At 58.5% G+C, this 12,708-nt stretch overlaps 1 protein-coding gene across 1 annotated transcript in view; it reads left to right on the forward strand.

The window, feature by feature from the left end:
* The window catches only part of CFAP99 (cilia and flagella associated protein 99), a 39,829-nt gene that overhangs the window by 12,570 nt on the left and 14,551 nt on the right, over positions 1 to 12,708 (forward strand). The window contains exons 3-10 of the mRNA XM_036106365.2: positions 5,191 to 5,335; positions 6,157 to 6,251; positions 7,587 to 7,699; positions 8,875 to 9,052; positions 10,570 to 10,650; positions 10,836 to 10,910; positions 12,047 to 12,118; positions 12,325 to 12,413. Coding sequence (XP_035962258.1) covers positions 5,191 to 5,335; positions 6,157 to 6,251; positions 7,587 to 7,699; positions 8,875 to 9,052; positions 10,570 to 10,650; positions 10,836 to 10,910; positions 12,047 to 12,118; positions 12,325 to 12,413 — 848 coding nt within the window. The remainder of the gene's footprint in view (positions 1 to 5,190; positions 5,336 to 6,156; positions 6,252 to 7,586; positions 7,700 to 8,874; positions 9,053 to 10,569; positions 10,651 to 10,835; positions 10,911 to 12,046; positions 12,119 to 12,324; positions 12,414 to 12,708) is intronic.

Consider the following 12,708-nt stretch of genomic DNA (forward strand, 5'->3'; position numbering starts at 1 on the left):
GTAGGGTGGGCTCAGCGGCTCCGGGGTGCCATTAGGAATGCATTCTTCTTCCTCTCTGCTTGGTGCTCCTTAGAATGTACCTTTGTCTTGAAGTCACAAAATGGCTGCCCTGCCTCCAGCATTGCATCCATATCCCAGGTAAGAAGAGGAGAAAGGCAAAGAGCATAAGGCAGGTGCCAGGTGAATCTGCCTAACTTTCTAGGAGCCTTCTTGGAGGCTACACCTGGCAATTTGCCATTAAATCTCATTGATTAAAGCCATTTGCTTCATGGCTCCATCAGCAGGGGACTGGAAAAAGTTCTAGCTGAGCACACCATCCATGATGAGATAGCGTTTTTCTGTCGGGCAGGAGAAAAGGAGAAGGGGTTGTGCCGACGACATTTGGCAGCCTCAGCTTCCTCTCTCTGCTTTTCTCCCTGGCTTCAGTCTTGACATCACTGATGAGCAGGGGCCCCTGGGTATTCTGTCCTGTGCTGAAATCCGCACCCAGGCCCCTTTCCTGCCTTGGACCCTGGTCTCGCTCTGCCCTAACTCTGTGGTGCCGGCAGACAAGCCGGGTCTGGGAACTCCTACAAGAGGCAGCTGGTCATGGTGGAACGTGGGCAGGCTTGCAGGCCTCTGGGGCCTCTGCCCCCAGGCCTGGCCCCCTCCCAGGACTGTCCGTGAAACTGTTATCCAAGGGCTTGCTGCCCTCCCTGGGAGCCAGCCGGGGGCTGTGGACTTGGGAGTCCTGAACTGGACCAAGGCCCAAAATGGTATGACAACACTCAGAGGCCCTTGGGTGGCCACCACCCTCTGGGTTCTGTGACTGAGGCTGGTTTGGGGTTAAGGGTTAGCTCTGGTACTGGGGCCCTCTCTGCAATTCGGCCCCGGCCCTACCTCCTTTAGAGGAAGCCCGGCCAGCCCAGCCAACCCAGCCCTAGCAGCCCTCCGCTGGCCTGGCCAGAAGGACCTGGTCTGAAGCTCAGCGCCCCCTGACCCATGTCACACCACCAGGCCTCAGTCTCCCCTCTGTGACCAGCTGGGTTCTCTGGCGGTGAGGACCTGGCCCTGGGCCCAGCCTCACCCATGGCCAGGGTGTCATTTACTGCCTGGCTCTGTGTCTTCCGGGACCCTGGGCCCCGTGCAGCCCTGCCTGACCTCCTTGCCTGGGGACTGAGCTCATGAGGGCTTCCAGCCACAGGCTCAAGGCTCTGACCTTATTAAAAATACATACTCACACTTCCCAAACGCAGACGTAATGAACGAGAAGCGGAGTCACTGTTGTCTGAGCCTCAGAGGCAGGCGTCCTGCAGAGTCATGCAGCCTCGCTCCAGCCCCGCTGACTCATTGCTCTCCGACCAGCCCGCACCGCCATCCTGGGCTTCCTCAGACAAAGCCTGCCCGGTGTGGGCACAGCCTAGGGGTCAGAGGCCCGTGAGGGGAAACGGACGCAGAAGCCTGGCGGGACGGAGACCCCGCTCTGCGCCCAGCCTGCACTCAGCGAGGTCTCTGGGTCCCCACCACGGCCCACAGAGGCAGGACATTCTAGTCCTCTCCCACGAGCACCGGGGTGACGTTCTCGCAGAGACGGGCAATCACCTGCCAGCATGCACTGCTAGGCGAGGGGGCTAGCCGATGTCTGACTGTGGGAAGGTCAGGGATGCCTCCCGGGTCAGGGAGCACCTGAGCACTCCTGGTGGGAGCGAAGGAGCAAGTGTGCAGGGAAGAGCATTGCACACAGAGGGAACAGCCAGCAAGGAGGCCCTGAGGGGACATCTGACATGCTGGAGAAGCAGAGAGAGGCCAGTATGGCTGGAGTGGGGCCAGGGTTGGGTACAGACTCAGAGGGAGCCTCACCAGCCACAGTAAGGACTCCTTCTGGAACGTTCTAAAGAGGGACAGACATGATGTCACTTCCATTTTAAAAGAATTTCTTGGTGGCCAGGTTGGAAATAGAGGGCGGGTAAGGGGAGAAGCCAGAACGAAGCTGGTTTCCCCTAGCTGCCCAGGAGGCATTGGGAGGGAGCAGAGAGAGGCATCGGGGGTTTGGTCTGAACAGCTGGGAGCAAGGGTTGTGCTTATGGACATGGGAAGGCTGGGGAGGGGCAGGTTTGGGCAAAGCCCAGGAGGCCAGCCTCCCACACAGCCACCAGACAGACAAGTGGGGGGAGGAGCAGGAACAGATGGAACTTTCTGGAGTCCCGGGAGGGCCGGCTAGGTGAGGTGCCCCAGGGGCTAAGTGCAGACAGTGAAGAAACTGGGCGGAAGGGATGGGCCCTGAGAGCCAGGGTGTCCAAAGGAACTATTAGCATGAGAACATTGCTGCCAGGGGCCCTTCCAGGCACTGGGAGGAGCCGGGCTTAGAGCCCAAGTCTGGGGCAGCCCGGGGCTGCACATCGGTCACCTCCGTCGTGGCAGGAAGACGTGCGTCATCTCCCTCGCCCTGCTGTCCCTCCTGTAAGGGCAGGACCAAACTGCCCAGAACCGCGGGGGCAGAGCCCACTGAAGAACACGGTCCCCGGGCTTCCAGCCCACATGGTGCTGGTGGGAATGACACCATCTGCCAAGACAACATCCAGATGTCCCATGCACGCAGGTGGGGACACAGGCTCTCTGAGGTCCTGTGGCTTGTCCAGGAGCCCTCAGGTCGTCTCATTTCTCTGTTTTCTTAGCATGAAAATGGGAAGAAACCATGAAGGAAAAGATAGATTTGACCTCAAAAAAAAAAGAGAAACCCCTGTGTGCTCTGTGTGCCAAAAAATACTTTACACAAAGTTAAAGGGCAAATTACAAACTCACAAAAATAACTATCATATTAGTGAACATGTTTATTGCCTTACTCTATAAAGAGTTCATAGGGGCACCTGGGTGGCTCAGATGGTTAAGCGTCTGCCTTCGGCTCAGGTCGTGGTCCCAGGGTCCTGGGATCGAGTCCCACATCGGGCTCCTTGCTCAGCGGGGAGCCTGCTTCTCCCTCTGCCGCTCCCCCTACTTGTGCCCTCCCTCTCCCTCTCTCTCTCAAACAAAATCTTTTAAAAAATAGAGCTCATAAAAATGGTTAAGAAAAATATTGTCCCAATAAAAAGTTAGCCAAGAATGTAAATTGACAATTCACAGAAGTACAAATAAATGTCCAATAAACATAGGAAAATTTCACTGCTAATAAAAAAAATTCAAAATAAAACAACGAGATACCAAATTGTATCTAATAGATTGCCCCCCCCCCCAATTTTTTTAACGACACTGCAGGTGAGTTTATTTTGATGTGCTTTGCACCTGTCGGGGGCCAGGTCCACACTTCAGCTTCATACTGTATTAACTGTCCTGTGGCCGCATCCTCAGTTCCATGGAGCATCGCGGCTGTGGCAGCCTTGCTCCCCTGGGACAACAGGAGTGACGCCCCCCCACTGACACTTAGGCTCTTAACCTTTCCCCTTGCCCTGAACTTCTTTCTTTTTCTTTTCAGAAAGAAGTAAAACATTTAGTGGGTATAAATGTATTACATACACCTGACGGATACAGTTAGGCATCAGATGCAACATAGTATTTGCAAAATCTTTACCTTACAATTAACATGGCAGGTTTAATACAACGTATATGAACGAGTCTAAAATGTACAGCACAGGAAGACATATGATGATTTTTTTTTTCTCCTGAAGTTGAAAAGCTTGGAATGTATGTCCAGCAGCGACGGAAAACATTTTGTCTTTCAGTGTAAAGAATTGTGCAAGGCTGACATTCCAGCACATTAAGTTAGGGCACTCCTCAGTTCCAACGGGAGAGCTGAATGACAGCGGCCAGCCGGACACAGGCAGAAACCGCCAACGTTTCAATCGATAAGAATAAGGCAGACGATAGGGGAAAAAATGCTTGAAAAAGTTTTCTTCTGAAATGCCCTGAACTTGTCATATTTGGGTATCTCCTGCATTTTGGATGGTTCCCTTCCATCCCCAGAAGTGTGATTGCTGGGTTAAAGGGGACGGGAGTATAAGGTGCCCGAAACGTATTCCCAGACTCCTTGCAGGAAAGGCTCCTCGGCACCTGTTCCCCCACCGGCTAAGGCTATGCGGGCAACATTGGATGTTCTTTTTCATTCTTCTTATTTTCAAAAGCTTAATTCTTTTTTTGAATAAGTAGCGCGTAACAACACAGGTTAGCAACCCCAAGGTGTTGCAGTCTCCCGGCACGACCCCCTCCCCCTCCCAGGGTAGAGTCCCTCCTGTTACTGGTGATTCCTGCCTGGCTTTGCACACCCAAGGAGTCCTGCAGAGGCCCCCTTACCGTTTTCTTTTCCTTTGGGGGTTACTTTTTTTTTTTAAGGTTTTATTTATTTATTTGACAGAGAGAGAGACAGCCAGAGAGGGAACACAAGCAGAGGGAGTGGGAGAGGGAGAAGCAGGCTTCCCGTGGAGCAGGGAGCCCAATGCAGAGCCCCATGCGGGGCTCGATCCCAGGACCCTGGGATCATGACCTGAGCTGGAGGCAGATGCTTAACGACTGAGCCACCCAGGTGCCCCGAGGTTTACTTTTTTAATAACTCGTTTGGAAACCTTTATAAGAGTTTGCTCATCTTTTCTCTTATTGTGGTAAAACACACGTGAGGGCCCCGCATCGGGCTCCCTGCTCCGCAGGAAGCCTGCTTCTCCCTCTCCCACTCCCTCTGCTTGTGTTCCCTCTCTCGCTGTGTCTTTCTCTGTCAAATAAATAAATAAAATCTTAAAACACACACACACACACACACACACACGTGAGGTAGAATTTACCATCTTAACCATGTTAAGCGCACGCTTCACATTGCACAGCCGTCCCCGCCCTCCGTCCCCAGAACCTTCTCCTCTTCCCCAACCATAACTGTCCCCATGAAACCCTAGCTGCCCGCCCCCTGCCCTCGCCCCTGGCCCCCAGCATCCTGCTTTCTGTCCTGGGAATCTGGCTCCTCCAGGGGTCTCCTATTTGTGAAATCACATATTTGTCCTTTTGGAGCGTTCGTTTTAATGCATCATTTCCACGTTTATTTCTGTGTTTGCCCCCAGCTCACCATCACTATCCAGGAGCACCCTAGGGACCACATCCTGGGTGGTGGTCAGAGGGTCTGGGTCTGAGGCTCTGCCCACTGCTCTGGGGGGAGTGCCCTGACTAAGGTCTTCCCCCATATGGAGGGGCACCTGGCCCTGGCCCATGGTCCCCTCCCGGCTGTTTCTTTTCTAGACTCTGAGCCCCCAGAAGCAGGCATTCATTTTGGAGGTCCTGTCTGGGTGCCTCGAGTACCGGAAGCTGCTGGCCGTGGTGGTGGACGCCTTCTACGTGCGGGCCGGCTGGCTCTGCCCACGGGCCGACTACAACCTCTTCGAGGGTAGGTGTCCCTGCAGGCCAGGCCTGTGGCCCTTGTCTCTGGCATGAGGGCCGCAGACTCGCAGCAGCTGTGATGACCGGGTGAAGTGGGAGCGAAAGGACACTCCTCGGGCTCCTGCTGTTTCTGCGGCACTTGTGTTTTCCGAGGTCTCCCACGGCCTTTTACCTCGTTGGGTCCTCGTGGGTGCCTGTGAGTGGGCAGACCAGGGTCCACCTGACGACATGGACACAGACTCCAGGCCCACTAAAGGCCGCAGGGCTCCTGTCCAGGGGGACGGGATGGGGACTGAGGAGTGCTGGGGGGCCTAGCTTAGTGGCTGGAGGCCAGGTCCAGAGCTGGCTCCTGGCCCCCCCCCCCCGCACCCCTGGGCACTCGGCTCAAGTCAGCAGCGCGTCACTGGCCCACCTAGCAGTCGGTGTGACCAACAGTCCCGCGGATGACCCTCACCTGGCCCAGGGACGTTCAAGTTCCAGTTAGCTCGAGGCTATTCGGTCTCTCAGAATTAACAAACGAAAATCCAGAATGACTTACTTCTACCCAGGGGACTTCTGGAATTTCTGAGAACTCATCAAATGAGTTAATGTGTGTGGAAGTGGGCTGGAAGGCACCGCACACTCACCTGTATGAGACATTTGTGCTATCGTGTCATCCTGCCATTGTCACGGGGTGCCAGGTGGAGCTCCCGCGCTGATGGTGGTGGGGCCTGCAGTGCACCCGTCGGGCCCCTGGCCTCTGGCTGACTCCCCCAAGATCAAATGCTAGGGGGCACGGGGGACGACACCCCAGGGTCTGCCCCACACTCATTGGCCCTGTCTCCTTAGTGATCTGCTACCTGGCCATGTTCCAGCTGGAGGAACTCGGCTTTCAGCTCTTCTGTGACATTGTCCGGGCCCAGCCCGTGGACAAGATGCACAAGGTGAGACCCCCACCACCACCTCCCCTGCGTCTCCTTTTTTTTTTTAAGATTTTATTTATTTCATTGAGGGAGAACAAGTGAGAGAGAGCACAAGCAGGGGAAGCAGCAGGGAGAGGGAGAAGCAGACTTCCCACTGAGCAGGGAGCCCGATGCGGGACTCGATCGCAGGACCCCGGGATCATGACCTGAGCTGAAGGCAGACGCTGACACACAATTCTTGTGCTGCCTGGCCCGGCCCAATAAACGATCTGTTCCCAAGGCCCACAGCTCAGGGTGCACTTTTGGGGACCAGACGGAGGCATCGTATTTCCTAGTCCACACGAAGCTCTCCTGGGGGACTGCAGCACGTGGCCTCCCCTTCCAGCCAGTTTTCCAGAGCCTGGCTTGAGTGGCCTGTAGTGGTCCCCTGACTAGACAAGGCCCTCCAAGCCGGAGTGTGGCTTCAGCTTGGTGGACACCCCTACAGAGCAGCCCCCCAAGAGGCCCAAGGTGTGGCCACCCCTCGGACAAGGGCTGGGGCCTGAGCTTCATCTCAGCAGTGCAGGCGGCCACTCCTGTGGCCACAGCCACCCCAAGTGACGGCCAGCCTGCTCTGCAGAAGCCTCCAGCTCCCCAAGGTGGCTGGCCTCCGCTGAGAAGCTAAACTGTGCTGTATCTTCTAGAATCAGATCTGTTACACTTGAGGGTCCGGACTGGAAAGCAGCTGTTAGGAGCCCACAGTCGCTGGAAATTCCTGCTGTGGCAGGGTCTGGTCCGTCCCAGGGCACACATCCTCAGTCCCTTGAGGGCCTGCCACTGGTACTGTCCTGGGCAAGCAGAGGCGGGCTGCCGAAAACGGTGCAACTCCGTTCTTGGTATTCTGGAGCCCACGGTGGGGGGGGGGGGGGGGGGAGGCAGGCCACTGTCCGTCTGTCCCCACCAAGAGCTCTCCAGACGTGGGGTGTGGGCCTTGCGGGTCCTGGGCTGCTGGCTCAAGCACAGGGTCCCCACCAGCGGGGATGGGCCCTGCTTGGCTGGGGCATGCTCCAGGACTGGGGTGGGCTGCCCCGAAAGCCCAGATACCGTGTGTAGAAGTCCACATGGTGAGGGGCAGCTCCCCAGAGCAGGCACCCCAGCCCAGCAGGTGAGTAAGGTCAGGCTCCCTTCTCTGTTCTGGGGAGGGAGGGTCTGTCATGAGGGGCCACCTGCCCTGGGGTAGACAGAGGTCTCCTCTCATGGTGCATTAGCCACACCTGCCCGCTGGACACTGGCTTTCTGTGTGGGGAGAGCTGGGGGTTTCACCAGGTTGGGGGTCTGGGCCCGAGCCCCCCACAGTGGTTCCTGCTTCTCCCTCAGTTCCTCGGGTTCTTCTTCAATCCCTTAAACTTGTGCTCGTGGATCAAGGATGAGTGGAGCCTCATCTATGAGACCGCCCATGTGAGAGAGAACTGGATCGACCCCCTGATGAGGTGGGCCAGGCTGGGAGCCTCCCTGCGCCCCACTCCCCAAAGCCGCCCTCATTGCCTGTCCCCATGTCCCCTGACAGGCTTGGGAAAACGCTGGTTTCACAGGCACAGGCCAGGACCCGCAGGAGAAGGACCAGCACGGGGGGCAGGGTGAAGCTGCCCCTGTGGCTTCCCTTCTGATAGGGCTGGGGGGGTCCACCTTGTCTCCTGGGGACAGAGAGGCTGTTTGGGCACAGGCAGACCACATTAGGTACCAGCTGTGTACAGAGACCAGAGGCCCAGGGCAGGCAGAAGCCCTTCTGTGGGAAGGAAACCGTGGCCCTGGAGTTGTGGGATGTCCCCTGAGCTGCCCCTGCCCTGGAAGAAAGTCCTCAGTCCCAGCCAGGCTGGATTCACTGTCTGTCCACAGGGCTGCCAGCAGGAGCCCGGCCTGCGGGCCCTGGGAGCTACCTCCAGGTTTAGCCTGCTTCCAGGGTGCCCCACCCCCTGCCCCACCACCCCTATACAGCCCTACTGTTGCCCGCTATAGGACCAGCCCCATTCCAGACCTGCCTTGCCCCACCTGCCCCCCCTGAGATCCCACTCTCCGTTGGCCCTCGGACATGCCCTTCCTTCCTCTGGGGGCCGTGGCCCTCAAGCTGGGGCAGGAACTCTCCAAACCATGCAGTCTGCCCTCAGGGGAGCCCCACTGGCCAGGCTGCTGATGTGGGCGATGCCCTGCCCAAACTCCTGCTCCAGGGCAACCCCGCCCCACCCCTGTAGCCCCTTCTCCACCTGTCACCAACAGCACAGCTCCAGGAACCTTCCAGCAATCTCCAGCTTGCCCTGGCCTCCTTCCCCTGGGCCGCCTGCTGGCCCAGATTAGCTCCATGTCCCCACTGCCGCTCCTCCTCAGACTCGCTGGACTCCGCAGCGAGGATCTCTCTGTCCCGTCCTCCCAGCTCCCCACTCACTCACTCACCAGCGTGGCTTGAGACCAGTGCTGCTGGCCCGGCTTCCCCACCTGCTGTGAGACTCTGGGGTGTGGCTGGTACCATGCCCACATCAGAGACGTTATCACCCCCACCCTGGGGTAGACCCGGGTGTCTGGGGGGGGTCCTTTGGATCCCAAGGACCGTGCCCTAGTTGACCTGCTTTGGAAGTGGCCCTAAGCAGCTTCTCCCACCTTTCCCTTCAAGATGGCAGCCGGAGGTCCAGGAGCTGATCCACCAGCTGGAGGAAGTGATGGCCATTCAGCCCCCTCTCTCAAAGAGCAAGGCCAAGGTCACAGAGCCCAAGGAGTTCAACCTGACTGTCCCCCGACCCCGCGCCATTCCAGTCCCTGAGCCGGTCCCTGTCGTGGCCAAGTCAAAACCAGTAAGTGCAGGCATTTGCCATGGGCCCGGCTGTGAGCCAGGAGCAGGCTGGGCTCTCCCCAGGCCGAGGGTGCTCTGGACCAGACCAGGAGTGTTTAATGACCCCACCAGCTGACCTGGAGCCTGCCTGCTGGATTCCTGTGCTCCACATACTGAGGTCTGGTCAGTGACATGAAATGAGGCTGGGGACCATGGGGCTCAGACCCATCTGGACTCGGCACTTGGAGCCTACTCGGAGCCTGTTGCAGCGTACCTCTCCCTCCCTATTAAATAGTGCCCAGCACGCACGTACATCACCATATATTCTTCAGGTCATGGGCCACTGATGATGTCTGTCTGTGTGACCCCAGTCATATGGGCCTGTCCCTACCCCAGGGCCTTTGCACATCTATCCCATCTGCCTAGACCCTCTTCCCCTCCCTCTTCTCCCTCTCCTTACCTTGCTGAGTTCTCCTGCCAGTTAGGATGCATTGTATTGCAAATAACAGGAAAAAGCAGCTCGATCTGGTTTAGACCATACAGAACTAACTGCTTCTGGTTTGATCAGAGTCCTAGCTGTGCTTCTGTGGGTCACCTTTATCTTTGGGCAAATTTCCGTCATTGTAGCAAACCATCCAGGGCGTGAGAGGACATCTAGGGCCAAGAATTCCATGACGCTATGATTAGACCAGCTCAGGTGGCGGGCCTCCCCTTGAGCTGATCACCGTGATCGGGGTGCAGTGTTCTGACTGGTTGTGGTCCCTGCCCCAGGCACCTTGGTGGACTCAGCTGCCCAGAACCAATCTGGTTTCCTCACAGAATTGAGGATTGCATGGAGGGTAAGGGGGTGGTGCTCGGGGGCCCCAGGGTTCCAGCCCACTCCCACCACCCTTAGGTCTCGTTGCAATTTGTCTATCCACAGAGGCTTTCCATAAACCCCTCACCTGTATCAGGTCCCTCGAGTTTTCAGATGCTCCTTAGACACACAGGGCAGAGGCCCAAGAATTAGGGTCTGGAGCTCAGGGCTTCCCAGGCTGCCCCTACCCCACCCCCCATGGACATGCCCCCTCCAGGCTGGCGAGGGTCCCCGTCACTAGACCCCACGGATACTTCTCAGGCCACCCTGGTCTGTGCAGTATTAATGCCGCGGCCCCTTCCCTTTCCTGGGCTCCATGACACTCACTTTCCTGGGCTCCGTGACACTCTCCTGGCCTCACCTGCCCCTCCAGGCCTCCTCCCTCATCCCCTGGCCACCCAGTCACCTGCCTGTTCGTCCAGTGTCTCCTGGGCCTGGGCGCTATGCTCGGCCACCTTCCTTCTTGCTGCTGGCCTGACATCCTTCCTTTCCCTCCCCTGGATGACCACCAGCACCCAGGGGATCCCAGTCAGAGCTCAGCAGCTTCCCTTCCAGCCCTGCCTCTCCTGGCATGGGCAGCACCCTCCCGCACCCACATCCAGCTGGCCGCCAGCCTGGCACCTCCACACACCCCTCTGAACTATAGCCGATGACGGCGGGCTCCTCTCCCGCCACCCCACCAGGTCCCCAGGAGCACCTACCAGCCGCCCAAGGAGCGGCAGCTGCTAGAGATGACCAAGAGATTTAATCGCTGGAAGGCCGAGGTGAGGAGCCTTCCGCGACGCCTGCCTTCTTAGAGCCCTTGGCGGGGGTGGGAAGGTGGGGGGGTGGGGGGGTTCTATGCAAAGAAGGGGGGAGGAGTGGGGAGCTGGTCCGTGCCCTCGTCCCTTCTGGGGCCCAAGGACGCCGGCCGGTGGTCAGCAGGGCCAGAGTCACGCGCTGCTTGCAGGAGCTGCTGCTAAAGGCGAACATCGAGGAGATGCGGTGTGCGGTGCCCAGGTCCCGGGGGGAGCCCCGGATGCAGGTAACCCCCGGCGCTCCACACCCTGGGTCAGTCTTCGTGGTGGCACGGACACATTGCTCCCGATGCCCTGCCGGCAGCGACACAATGAGCCCCTCGTTTAGCCTTTCCAGGCTCGGTTCACAGAGGGGCAGGCTCCCCGAGCCAGGCCGAGCGCACGCCGCACCTCCCAGACCACTGCAGGCACGCGTCTTCCGTGCTCTCTGGGGGTTCCCAGGTTCCCAGATTTCCGTGCTTAGCACCTAATATTTCTTTTTTTTTTTTTTTTTTTTTTTAAAGATTTTATTTATTTATTTGAGAGAGAGAGAATGAGAGACAGAGAGCATGAGAGGGAGGAGGGTCAGAGGGAGAAGCAGACTCCCTGCCGAGCAGGGAGCCTGATGCGGGACTCGATCCCGGGACTCCAGGATCATGACCTGAGCCGAAGGCAGTCGCTTAACCAACTGAGCCACCCAGGCGTCCCAGCACCTAATATTTCTACAAGAAAAACAAAAACCCCAGTATGTTTGTCAATAAGGGAAAAGTAAAGGGAGCAGGACAAGGAAGGCCTGTTCTGGGTGGCAGCTCACTCCCGAGGAGCTGGGCCGGCCCTGCCCTCCCCCTGCGGGCCCCCCTGGCGGCAGCCGGCTATGGTCCCCACAAGCAGCTGGGGCAGGGGGGGTGGCGATGATGGCAGGTCCCCAGGAGGTGCCCTTCGACCCACAGCTCCGCACACTGCAGCCATGGGGCCTGTCCTGGGGGTGTCCACAAAGCAGCGGGCCGAGAGCCAACCTGGGGGGCAGCCAGAAAAGGTTGTGGAAGCCATCCCCAGGGAGCAGCTAGGGGGACGGGCCCCAAGCCCGGAGGTTCAAGCTCCCCTGACTGGGAACCGCTGTCCCCAGGCCTGGCAGGCCCACTCTTTCCCTGCCCCCGTCTGGGAGGCCCAACACCCCAGAAAGGCTGAGGAGGGCACTGGAGGATAGGGGTGCTGCCCTGGGGGACGCACGTGCAGGGGGCAGGCTGGGAACACATGGGTGGGCAGCTGGAGTTAGGATAGAGAGGAGGGAGCTGGCCCTCCCAGGGGTGCAGGGCCCACCACCTCCCCAGGGTGTGTTTAAGGGCACCTGGTGGGTACGGGTGCCAGGCCCTGCCTTCTACAGGCCTCCAAGAAGAAGCTGCAGCTCCAGTTCATGCCCCGAATCCTTAAGACTCCAAAGCTGACCTTCTACAAGGTGAGGGGTGCTCCTGACTGGTCCGGGTGGGCACGGGTGTCAGTCCCCTGTCCCTGGACACCCACCTCCTGGCCTATTCTGTGCCCAGGGGCTCGGATGGCCAGAGCCGGAGGCAAGGGCAAGTGTGAAGGGCAGGGGGCACCTGCTGCCCCGAGTCTCCCCTCACCCTCCACCCCGCTGCAGCCGGCCCCTCCTCTCTCCTGCAGCCTAATGAGGTCCCGGTCAAGCTGAACACTGCTGCCATCCTCCGAGAAGGGTCTTTGTACCAGCGGCAGGTGGAGAAAGAGCTGCAGAGGTGGGAGCGGCAGCTCGTCACCCCCTTCAGAGGAGGAGGGGCAGGGCGTGGCGCTTGTGGGAATAGAGGGGGCCCGGTGGCTGTGGTGCTTCGGTGGGGTCCACAAGCAGGCCAGTCTTGGGGTCACAGCTGTATCCAAGGAAGAGAATCCCGGCTCAGTGAGGGAAATGGACGGGACAGAAGAGGACTTAGCAGAAAGCTAGCCCAGCCCAGACCTCTCTCAGGGGTCACCTCCTTTTCAGACCCCTTCCTGATGCCCCCCTCCCCCCACAGACCACCAGCGTGGCAGACCCTG

This window comes from Halichoerus grypus, chromosome 3 (genome assembly GCF_964656455.1).
Source record: "Halichoerus grypus chromosome 3, mHalGry1.hap1.1, whole genome shotgun sequence".
Classification (NCBI taxonomy): domain Eukaryota; kingdom Metazoa; phylum Chordata; class Mammalia; order Carnivora; family Phocidae; genus Halichoerus; species Halichoerus grypus.